At 36.7% G+C, this 13,108-nt stretch overlaps 1 protein-coding gene and 1 long non-coding RNA gene across 2 annotated transcripts; one reads left to right on the top strand and one right to left on the bottom strand.

Moving 5' to 3' along the window:
- Window positions 1–239: 239 nt before the first annotated feature.
- Window positions 240–7,104, top strand: LOC115455012. Its single transcript, XM_037444970.1, has 6 exons — window positions 240–1,131; window positions 3,617–3,704; window positions 4,095–4,196; window positions 5,142–5,203; window positions 5,903–6,076; window positions 6,746–7,104. Exons 1-6 carry the CDS (start codon window positions 964–966, stop codon window positions 6,905–6,907), a joined length of 756 nt encoding a protein of 251 aa, XP_037300867.1. The 5' UTR covers window positions 240–963; the 3' UTR covers window positions 6,908–7,104.
- A 4,488-nt stretch (window positions 7,105–11,592) lies between these two features.
- Window positions 11,593–12,723, bottom strand: LOC119191086. Its single transcript, XR_005113377.1, has 2 exons — window positions 12,170–12,723; window positions 11,593–11,854 (listed from the first exon to the last, which is right to left on the bottom strand). It is a non-coding gene; the product is annotated as an uncharacterized LOC119191086 (long non-coding RNA).
- Between the last annotated feature and the right edge of the window lie 385 nt (window positions 12,724–13,108).

Genomic DNA, 13,108 nt, shown 5'->3' with positions numbered 1-13,108 from the left:
TGAAGTCTACCAACCCGCACTGGGCCAGCGTGGTGGACTAAAGCCTAATCCCTCTCAGTAGTAGAAGAGGTCCGTGCCTAAAAAACAGTAGGACAGTATATACTTAATACAGGGCTGATATTATCATTATATGTAATATGTATTTTAATCCTAAAACATAACGGACTTTGCGAGTACTCTGCGTAAAAAGGGGGGCTAACGATCTCTCCGAAACGCGCTCAAACATTAACGGCGTGTACGACTGTTGGACACTTACTGCCCGCAATGTAGTCTATCTTGAAGCCGCTTAATTATAGTAGTAATAGTAGTATGTAAGCGAACAGCTACCACTGCTTGGCTCTTAAAAGCTTTCAAGGCTCGTTTAATCACCTTTTGCGACAGGCAAGGGATACCGTGGCGGCAATTTCAAGATGCCCCGATCCACAGGGCCCAAACCCCACCCTACGGGCCAGTGCCTTGACAGAAAAATGCTAAAATTTGCAAATATTTGCAATAATTTGCAGATGTCTACGCGTGGCCCTTACCATGCGGCCAACGCTCTTCTCAGAGTGCGGTTGTATAAAAAAAAACAAGTTTTAGCTTTCAACGCGAACTTAATAATTAAAATACGTCAAGATGTACCTAATTATTATTGGCATTAGGTACAATGAGGTTTACTAGATTTATAAACCACGCAATGGAGACATGCCACTGCGCCAGTTAGAGCGGAGATGCAGACTTGGAAAACGTAGAGTTCAGCTGTAGTAAGGCGCGATGCACAGCGACCAATCACAGCGATGCGCGGCGACCAATCACAGCGATGCGGAGAGGTGTGGTGGCGGGCGCGGCGCCCCAGCATCTTCGGCGCGTGCGGCGCGATAACATCATTACAGTGTCTGCTTAACCAAAGGACAGTTGCATTCCGATACAATTTAATTAAACTATTGTTTCATTAACCCATTGACACATTTTTAAAACCAAATAATGGCGGGACAGCAATCAAGTTTCGAAATTGTGAATGAAATTCCTAAAAAAGTGAATAAAACCAGAAAATCGCGCCCGGCGCGCGGGTTCGCGCCTAAATTTGTAGTTTCAAAACAGAGTGCACGACAAAACGCTAGAAGACAGCTTAGTAGTGCCGGGAAACATCTGGTGAGTACCTATACCGCCGTAGCTATGTTATTTAATTTAACAATTACTTATTCAAAAGGTTTGCAAAATAGTGCATAAAAGTATAATACAGTTAGCGCGGAGCACAAATATTCTACTTAGATAATTCTAGATGCGGTGAACCATGCAATATTTGAACAGAGTTACATTTTACTGCATTATTTAATTTCATCTGTTTTGTTAAACTGTGTGTGATTTTATTGATTAGGTAGAGTTAAGCAAAAATATTTAAACAAATTAATCGATAAGTTTCTTGCATTACCTTTATTATCTTACGTATAATTTTCTGTATTTTAATCGTAGTTTAGGTACTGCAATTATTATATGAGTATTACTTGAGAATTAACATAAAAATAAATTTACGCCTTCACATGTCTATGCAGTGTACTCAGGTACTGAGTTCGATGATGGCCCACATTGTGTATGACAGTTGGTCTACAATAAGTAGACAGTAGAGTTTCAAGGACGTCCTGTGTCGATAGGTAATTTATTGCCGACGACACACCCTCCAAAGTTCCAGGACCGTCTGTTTGACCGTTATCAGTTGTGTGCTCGAGCCACGATGATAGCTTAGTTCATAAACAAGTGTGCGTCTTGCACTATTAGCAATTTCATGCGTTGATTGAAATTGCAGTTTAAGTAAAGCAGGCGCTAAGGAGAAAAGCCTCTGTGTAAGCTACATTATTTATATATAGAACTGGATGGCACATGTGCATCACTTTATGTTAAGTGTCCTTCACCATCCACAAACACAGGTCATAAGAGAAGAATCACTACTAGTTTTGAGGCTTTAATAATCCATCCTAAGTTAACTCTTAATTATAGCAGGAAAATGTTAATATTGCAAATGGCCGCCCCGCCCACTTTACTATGCGATATTGATCAGGCGCACCGCGCTTGCAAAAGTGCACGATCACAATACACTCTGATGCTTGTATTTTATTAACAAGAATTATTATGACTTATGAATTTGGTATTTTATAATATTGTTATGATCCGATAGATTTTCAACGGTTGTTGATTTTAGCATTAAAAGTATATTGTTTTTACATTTTCGTAGTAACTTGTTATTCTCATGACGAGGTTTCCGACTTACTAGTGAATTAGCATAGGGTATAGCGTGCAGCCATTCAATAGTAAGAAATATTAAAATAAAAAAAAATTACATATTATATTAATAGCGAAATTGATTTCTTGTTTTTTTTATTCACGACTGAAGCGCTGCATCTGTAATCGGCGCACGCTGTGACTAAATCACGGCGCGGCGCCTCTGTTTTTAAGGAAAATTATATATTAATTATAAAATACTAGCTTTTGCCCGCGGCTCCGCCCGCGTTATAAAATTTTTCAGGCTAAAGTTTTCCGTTATAAAAGTAGTGGTTTCCCGGGAGCCTATGTTCTTCCCAGGGTCTCAAACTGACTCCATACCAAATTTTATCTTAATACGTTGGGTAGTTTTTGAGTTTAACACGTTCAGGCAGACAGATGCAGCGGGGGACTATGTTTTATAATATATTTTTTAGAACTTTTTAAGAGGTACAATCCCGTCATACATCTTTGTTGCATAACTTTAACCGTTTACGCAGCGCACGCAACGGAAGCTCTGAAAACTAATAAATTGTCCCCGTGTTTGCAACATGTTTCATTACTGCTCCGCTCCTATTGGTCATAGCGTGATGATATATAGCCTATAGCACTCCACAAATAAAGGGCTATCCAACACAAAACGATTTTTTCAGTTCAAACTGGTAGTTCCTGAGATTAGCCATTACTGCTCCGCTCCTATTGGTCATAGCGTGATGATATATAACTTAGAGCACTCCAAAACAAAGGGCTATTCAACACAAAAATAATTTTTCAGTTCGAACCGGTAGTTCCAGAGATTAGCCATTACTGCTCCGCTCCTATTGGGTATAGCGTGATGATATATAGCATATAGCACTCCACGAACAAAGAGCTATCCAACGCAAAAAGAATTTTTCAGTTTGGACCGGTAGTTCCTGAGATTAGCCATTACTGCTCCGCTCCTATTGGGTAATGCGTGATGATATATAGCCTATAGCACTCCACGAATAAAGGGCTATCCAGCGCAAAAAGAATTTCTCAGTTTGGACCGGTAGTTCCTGAGATTAGCGCGTTCAAACAAACAAACAAACTCTTCAGCTTTATATAATAGTATAGATTACAATAAGATAGTTATTTTTTTCTTTCAAATATGAGAAAGACGTGGTATCCCCGAGGCTCTTTAAGCAAGCAGTACCCGACACGGAGCCACCTTTGGCGACGAGGGCGCAGCGGGTATCTAGGCGCCTTCGCCACAATGTTTCATGAGACCAATTTCTGAATTTAGGTATATCATGTAATCAATAAGCCACGTTTTACGTCGGCAAAGGATTTAAAAGTGCTAAGGAGATAATACATAATATGTATTTATTGCCTACTCAATGTTATATTTTTGTTTTTATAGTCGAATTTGCCCAGAGTCCACGGCCACAACTCAAAGCTACCACGACTGGTAAAAGCAAACAATGAAAAGCAACAACCATTATCCGATGGTAAGTTTACTTGAGATTAAGGGTATTTCTTAACACTCAGGGTACACAGGTATGTTACCTGATGGTAAGTGGGTGCCTATAATAATATACACTGCCCTGCAGGACCAGCTTATTCGCCTCCGAGATGTGTCAGAGGTCAACCTATAACGGTCCACAGTTCTTAAACAATGTAGACTGCCACTAGATCTACATGGCAACAATTTTTTTTTATTTATGTTGAATGACGAGCCGAGCTTGCTACTCGCCTGGTGGTAAGAGATACGACCGCTCCCCAAAAAAACACTACCATCTACCATCTACCATCTACATCGCCAGTGATTTTATCCTATGGCAGCACTCACTGAATCTTTGTCAAATCTAAAGCTAATATGTTATGAAATATTTCCCCAGAGCCTGAGATCGACGAGTTTGCCGGAGACGTAGAGGAGCCCGACAGCGCCGCGGACTCCGGCACCGACGTCGGACTCCTGGACGACAATGACGGCCCGCATGGTAACACAAATTACATTCCCTGCTCATTCCCTCAAATGCCCTAAATATCACGGATTTCCATATCGACGGTTCCAAAGATCAAAATCACATCTGCAAAATGCTCTTTTTGTAGTATGAAAGCTTTAAGTGAAAATATAAATATCAATTACTCATTTCAAAACTATTAATTGTTATCACAAAATAATTTCTATTTTGAGGTGAGTAATTGATATTAATTATATTTTCATTTTATACTGCAATTAGACATTTTACAGATGAGATTTTGTTCGTTGGGGCAAAGAGAACTATTGTAGGGACCTTCGATGCTTTGCCGCTGTTGTCACATAAAATATAAAATCGTTTCTTTAGCGGTTCATATGTGCATTCAATATTAATCTGTAAAAGTCTAAAATTTTCAGTATTTTAGTTATTTTGAAATGCATGAACAAATAATAACATTCATAAATCAATAACATAAAACAAATAATAATAATAATAATATCAACCCCGTATTATCATATACTGTCTCACTGTTGGGCACGGGCCTCCTCTACTACTGAGAGGGATTAGGCCTTAGTCCACCACGCTGGCCTAGTGCGGATTGGTAGACTTCACACACCTTCGAAATTCCTATAGAGAACTTCTCAGATGCGCAGGTTTCCTCACGATGTTTTCCTTCACCGTTAATGCAAGCGATAATTCATAAAGAATACACACATATTTTTTTAGGAAAGTCAGAGGTGTGTGCCCCTGGGATTTGAACCTCTGGACATTCGTCTTGCAGTCCGTTCCACAACCAACTGGGCTATAGTCGCAACTTGTGTTAGTTACTCATGTTTTGTCAATCTCACAGGATTTTTGTAATTAAGGCTTCTTATAAACTTTTTTTGTGGCGACAGCGGTTAGATTCTTTTTGCATTTCACAAATTCACTTTGCGGAGTCGTTGTTAATAAAAATGATTGCAGATGGTGGTGGCGGGATCCACAGTGGATTCGGTGACGACGAGCGCATCTCACCAGTGCCCGAGGTACGAACAATATTACCTAATAACACGAACACCCGCAATTGCACATGTCTTATAGTAAGTAGTCAAACCGCGGAAGGTCTGAGTGACTTGATTCTTATAAGTCAACAGCTAGATTGTTAAAAGAAAGTAATTGTCCATTTACGAACTGACTTCTTTTTTGAGAATCTTTGAATGCAGATTCTAATATCTTCAAGAGAAATGCACGTTCTCTTAAATATTTTTTCTCACAGCTCCAACAGTTTGGGTAGTTGTTACTGCCCTCGCTATTCCGTCTAAAAAACCCACCATATGTAGAAATGCATTTTGGCGGGTAGGAAGCGATAATCACTTGGAAGCCACCTAATCTATTAGTAAACCAGAGTTGTTCCATCTGTGGTCAAGTATTGCTAACGGTCTTTTAACACTGGACGCGTTCGCCTCCCTGTGAAATTATTTGCAATTCGCCAGTGTGATCGGGTTTCAACTGTACTTGACCACAGATCAACAAATCCGGCCTATAGTGAATAAACGTCCCATGCTTGTGATGTGATTACAAAGCAGAAAACTAAAGAATATACACCAACTTAGTGATTTATTCTACTCTACTAATCACTTCTCTCAGAACAAATTTTATACTTGGCTTGCCGCGAGTCTACTAAACTAAAAAAGTAGAGGTATTTGCGTCACGAAACTGAATGTGGATTTCATTTAACATTTTAGGTGCCGCCAAAATTGGTAACATACCAGTTAAACAAGATCTCCGCTCAGGGCATTTCGGACTTGGCGCTGTTCTCCGCCAACGTGAATCAGCTACGCAACCTTCTAGATTCTTCGAACACCCATCCGTATTACTACTTCAACTTGACCCTAATCGCCGCTAGCATTATTCTGCAAGTAAGTTCTACGACAATGTTACACTCACTCAAGCGTTTTGTCCTCGAAGGGGTAGACAGACCGGCAAATGCCCCCTTGCTACTCTATTTAAGCTGTGTGTATTTCGTCCCATAAAGTAATGGAGCTCCGGGCTCCGGGCTGATACTGAGTACAAATATCTATCACTTTACACAATCCGAGATCAAATCAGAGACCTCAGCTGCACTGCAGTTGTATTGTTATATATCTACCCCATCGAGCCTTTCACGCCACTCTTAGAATATAATGACTTACATAATTTCTTTCTATTTAAACATGATTTGGAATATGACAAACCAAGAAAAACATATTACTATATGCCAAATGAGTTCAACCATCCTTAAGTTATATATTTATTTACTAACGTGCAGTATTTCATTTTGATATAAATATTAAATACGGACATTATCAGTCTAACTTATAAAAATTTGCCAAAGTTATGTTTAGTTAAAACACAAATTTACTCGATCAGCTGGAAGTCTAAACCCGCCATCTTGCCTCTTAATAAGGTTTAAACTAGGAACACGTGATCTTTCTGACAGCTATTTAACCAATTCTTAATCAAATCTTAAAGCTAAAACAAGTTTATAAGTAAGACTGTATGTATAAATTGGCTTAAGTAGAAATTATATATAATATCTAATTTGACAGATCGCTGTGGGCGTTGGCATCATCATGAACAACTTCTACAAAGTCATTAAAAAGGACACATACAAAGCGGGCATTATCAACGACATGACCGTGGTGGGCGTTTACCTGATCACCATCCTGAATGTGTTCATCACGTCGTTCGGCATGGCGACCTCGCTCTAGTGGCCGACTCGTGACCCACGACATCTAGCGACTATAAACTCAAACTTTAAGTCTTAATTCTCTTTTACCACACTGCTATTTTATGTATTGTATCGCAATTGTTGCTGAAAAAGTGCTCATGGTTAGACAGTTGGAAGGGAAGAGACCACGAGGACGAAACCCAGATTTCCAGTGCGTTGAATGTTTCCATTAAGGTGGTAGCTCAAGGTCCATTTTCATACATTTTGTTTCGGCTTTAATCTGGGTAACTAAACAAGTATTGGCAAGTAAAGAATTTAAATTCACGTCTAGTTAGTGATTAGTTCTCGCAGTTGAAGAAAAACGTAAAATAATTAATAATCATGGATATTTCGGCCTTTAAAATTTAATATGACGAAATTTTAAAGGCAGAAATATCCATGATTATTAATTATTTTTACCATTTTCTTCAACTGCGAAACTAACTAAAATGGACTGTTTACTAACAAAATTAATAGCATTTCATCAGGCAAAAGACCGAAGCCGGCGGATAAACATCACAGTGAAGATAATTGAGAGTCACGGTCCTCAATAATGAGGGACCAACTGGAGAGAGATCTCAATTGTAGTAATAAGTAACAAATCTTATGTACTTACTTATGCGCTATGTTTAAGGTAAATTATATTATTTTACTCTTATAAAGTAGTACAATTTAGATGTAATATGAACTTCCTCCGACATTATCACAAATATATTTAAGTTTAGGATTATACGTTCATAAGAATATTCCATAACAAAGAGATCAAAATTATATAGAACGTACTTTGGGAAGATTATCATACAATTTTTTTGCGCTTATGTGATGGTTACTCAATCTGCTGTGAAATAGCAAAACATTAATATAAAATACTTCATCTGTTTCCATATCATGATTTGCACAGTTTTAATGCGATTTTTTTATGTAAATGTATTATTTTTGTATATCTAAGTACGCTGTGACATCTTGTCATACGGACATTTCAAATAAGACAGCGACTTATTACCAACTAGCGACCCGCCCGGCTTCGCACGGGTGCAATATTTCTTCACTATTTAATAAAAATCACTCTATCTATTAAAAAAACCGCATCAAAATCCGTTGCGTAGTTTTAAAGATTTAAGCACACATAGGGACAGAGAAAGCGACTTTGTTTTATACTATGTAGTGATTGGTAATAACTTTTGGAGCTAAAATTTGGCTCTGATGTCCGATCTATATATAACTAACTTTGTTCCATAATTATAATGATGCATTTACTTAAGTCTACGACAATACTATTAAGTTTATAATTTAATCGTTCTTTACATTAATTACTTATTTAGATAATGAAGTATTTATTTATTTTAAGATTAGCTTAGACATGTAAATTAGATAAATCCCTTACGACGGAGATACAGGATTTCATTAATATATTTTGTTCTTTTTGTGTATGTAGGTAATGTCGACTAGTCGTGTACTAAGTCAACGTATGTTAAATAGTCCAAAGATATGTCCAGTCCAAAGATAGGTAGGTAATTTATAATAAAATTTATTGTTAATTATTTATATTTTTTATATAAAATTGTACTATGAAATTGTTACTTAAAATGAATTCATTTTATATCTTTTAAAACTACGAACATGGTGCTCTATTTTTGCTAGTGGTAGGATGTATTGTATATCCGCCCGGATAGCGACCACCGTACGCAAGGTGTTAAAACCCGCCATAGTGGCCCACGTAAGTGTCGCGTTCCGGGATCAGCCTGTGTATATCCGGATCCAACAGGCCGGCATAATGGTGTCGACTGTCGAGGGGTAATCATCTCTCGTCAGTCGACATTCTATTGGACCCCACTCTCTTTACCATTAGGTGGGGCCACTTTGCCGTATACAAAAAAAACGTGGTTCGAAATCATGTTCGTTAAATTTAAAAATACTTAGTAGTACGTACAAAGTTGTTATATATAAAAGACTTAAAATATACAGAATGATCAGGAAATATTTTGTTTATATATTGCTATGAATAGGTATGTTGGGAGGGATATAACAGGCTGACTAAGATCTATGAAATTGTGTACAAATCTAGTTGCAATAACATATATTTTAAATCTTCTATTATATTTTACATTCAATGATTTTTGACTTGATATACCAAATAACATAAAAATAAAAATTTCAAAGGTTTTTGTGGTGCCTTCTGTTACCATTTCTTCGCGTGTTCCTATTTTTTTTACAAAAATATTTAATATAAGTAGTCAAGGAAAATCTACAACTTATATATCGAATTCTATCAAACAATATCCAGTTAAAATAATTTGTTCATATTATCTACAATCCTAAATTATTGTACTTACATTCCTGTTACCAAATGTTATTATGTTCCAATAAAAGCTTTAAGATCGAAACAAAATGTTTTTATTCGGTACGCCGGTCAATAAGATTTTTTGGTGAGTGCAATAATTACCATTCATAATAACGCCAAGACTAGGGTTGTCAACCGTACTATAATATAAGTATAGTATTGTACTATGTTCTGGGTCAGCGTACTATATACTTACTGTTGAAGAAATATACATTATTACCCAAAAATACTATATTTTCAACACTATAATCCAATAAAGAAATCCCTCATTTGAAAAATATATGAACGCTCTTTACCTTTTAAATGATTGGACAGCGTGTATCCAAACTTTTATAGAAATTAATCAATAACAAATATATATTTGTCTTTTTTTGCTTATTCCATAAAATGCTATATTTTTTTCAAGTGTACTATATGTTTTTATACCTTGTTTTAAAAAACACTACATTTCTCTGAAGAATTATAGGCAACCCTAGCGAAGACTATAATATATCTTCTCCTACCAACCAGTAATGATTGAGCCTCACATTGCACGCAGCTGGTGAGCTATTGTTTGAGGAAGTAGTGCCAGCAACCCAGACATAATATTCTCAGCCGTAATATTTTTTGATTTTTAGTGGTTTTTGAAGGGCGGTTATATTATTTGTAAAAAAGTTTTTATTTATTGCTTTTTTGTGTTAGTAAGAATCATGAGACCAAATGGCAAACGCACTTTCAAACATAAAAAGAATTTACTAAATCAGGCGATGCCGCTTCGAGTAACTCCTTACTGTTAAGGAGTTGTACCTTCTATCATCAGCTCAGCTACATAACATGATGATTACTATACGCAAGTAAGTACCTACTTAAATTACTCCATAAACTTTGCGAAAAACGATGTGTGTGCATATAAAATTTAAGGGTTCCCCTCGATTTCTCCAGGTTTCGATCATCAGATCCTGACTTGGTGACTATGGGACCACTTCAGAAGTATCTCCTATCTGTTGGGTTATGACTATATTTGAATAAAATTGAGTAAGATTTCTTGAATATACATTTATTAGTTGTTACACTAAACGAACTGTTCAATACATATTTTGACACAAAAAGACAACAACGCTGCTCGGCGGATATCAAAAGAAACAATATATGTTTACGAAGACACCTTTAAATATACTATTTATATAAAATACGTTTACAAAGACATTATTCAACCTTTAAATTTATCTTTATTCAATACTATCGAACTATAAAATGAATTTTAAAAATCTGGACAGATTTATGGACACTAATGGCGTAACAAACACAGCAAAAAAAAATCATACAGTCGAATTGAGAACCTCCTCCTTTTTTGAAGTCGGGTAAAAAAAGAGTGATGGTAAGTCATCACCACCCATACACCTAAAATAATAAATATAAACTAAGACTCATTTGGCACTACCCACGATTAAAAATGTTTTAGCTTATTTAGGTATGTTGTTTATATTTATCAAATATTTATTCCATACTAGATGACCCGGTGAACTTCGTATCACCTACATACATTTATTATTGTTATTTATTGTGAAACACAATTTTGCCATACAATACGTATGTTATCATTATCTGTCTCTCGCTAGTCGAGAGTACGGTTTGCACGTGAAGTAGCTCGTCGTACATTTGATTAACTTCGACTATCTAAGTCATCTTCTCCGTGGCATTTTGCGACAATAACGATAAATAAAGTTCTCACGCACTGACAAATTGATGATAGATTTTAATAATAGTCTTGAAATTTATTTATTTATTTTCTATTTTTAAGAACCCACTGACACTTTTACACTTTATTTATTTCTGAAATGTTTTGTATTTGAACAAAATAAACCAAAGAAATCGGACCTCATAATACAACTATGAAACAGACTTATTTCTGAATACATCTATATATATGTTACAGTTCTTTATTTCTAAAAAGAGAAAAGACATGAAATGTTTGACAGGTAGGAACATTTTGTATTGAAAACTTATATTGTCGTTTTTAGTATTTTCCGTTATTTATTATTTATGTTCGTCACCGTTTAATCCATCCCTGGACTTCCACAAATAATTCAAAACCAAAATTAGCCAAATCGGTTCAGCCGTTCTCGAGTTTTAGCGAGACTAACGAACAGCAATTGATTTTTATATATATAGATAAGTAAATTCTAACACAGAGAGATTGATTAAAATCCAGTAAAAATTAAACAAGTTATAAGCCTACAAAATTTCGATAGAAGGAGAAAGTATCAATAAACCAGAAAAGAGGCGCAATCATCGGAAACGATGATGCGTGCGAAAGAATGAGTGTCACAAAAATAGACTTGACAAAATAAAATAAGAAAAAACTGTTATCAAAAATAAATATATAATATTAAAAAATAAAGTTTGTGGTTGTGGGTTTCGCCCTCGGTCTCACATCCTTACTCGTCCCCGAAATTAAAGGCCACACCCCTGGCTTCGCGGGTCCAACTCCTTCTGCGCTTCAGACTTTTTGCTGTCGCAGCCTAGGACGGGAACACGCCTCGACGATCGTCTGGATCAGGACGCGGCCACAGCACAATTCGTAGAATACGTAAAAACAGCTGAAGAAGGTCACTCCGTACGAAGCTCCTGGAATGGTGATCAACTTGGTCAGGCAAGTCAACAAGCAAGCGGCGAGCCCTTGGGGGAAGTGGCAATTCTAAGCTACAACTCTTTGTCCCAAAGCAAAAAGCTAACTTCGGTGACTTCGATAAATTTAAATCAGGTAATGAAAATGCAAATACAAAGCACTACGATGTTAAAGTACAATTGATAATTACACAATGAATGTGACGACTGTGATACGATATTAGCGACCACAGCTAAAGGAAATTTGAATTACAACATCAAGATTCACTACAAACTATCATTATAAATGTTTTGACGTATTTGTTCTAAGCTCACCAATATAGGTTCTGAATTACACATGACGCTCATAAAATAGCGCTAATAATGTAAAAGTAGTTTGTTTTCTTTAAACGTCTCTACTGTATATTGACGTTTTCGAGTAGGCGTAGTGTTCAATGCAGGTATCAGTTAGTAATATTATTGTACCTATTAGTAAGCATCGCGGACACATGTAGGATTTTGCTTCCTCGGGGGAGATAAATTTTGAATGTTTTATTTTAGTTTTGAATCGAATAAATGTGATTGATATGCATAATATTCTGCTTATTAGCGGAGTCAATGCTTACCGGCGCGGCGGTACAAAGCACAGGCTCATGTCTACCTTGTACCTGTGTCTATTGGGTTTATTGGGTGAGTAATACAGATTATTGTCTGCTCGTAGATTTAAATGATTCAATGAATTGTGACGCATTGTACATAATATATCGCCATAATCATAAATATAAATAGTATAATGAAAACTAATAAAGGCTGCAGTTTATGAACATTTACAGAAGGAAACATGTTTTTTTTTTATAATGTAATAGGCACACTAGCGGAGCCGTCAACAAAATCAGTAATTATAATGATTTCTTATGTTTACGCGAATGTTAGACATTGTGGCGGTACAATCGATGCATACACCGCCATCTTGTTAACATCACCGGAACAGCAAGAGGATCGATGCAGTGACGCAACTACAGTGATATCACACAGCAATCACGATAGATGGCGACGTCGATCCTGAATCACGCTTGCACAATTTGCGCGACGTGCAGCATATATACCACCTCCGAATAAAAATTGTCGGAGGGGCCGCAGCCGGTCAGGCGCAACATCAGCCTGACTGGAAATCTTCCCCTTCCATAGAGGAGCAACCATCTGTTCCTCTACAATGAAACTATTTTTCGGATTTTATCGCAGTTCTAATATCTTTTACTTTTTCTCCCGAAGTTT

The sequence above is a fragment of the Manduca sexta genome, unplaced genomic scaffold (assembly GCF_014839805.1).
Source record: "Manduca sexta isolate Smith_Timp_Sample1 unplaced genomic scaffold, JHU_Msex_v1.0 HiC_scaffold_1014, whole genome shotgun sequence".
In the NCBI taxonomy this organism is placed as follows: Eukaryota; Metazoa; Arthropoda; class Insecta; order Lepidoptera; family Sphingidae; genus Manduca; species Manduca sexta.
Note: the sequence above shows the minus strand (reverse complement) of the source record. Positions and strands in the feature narration are given on the sequence as shown.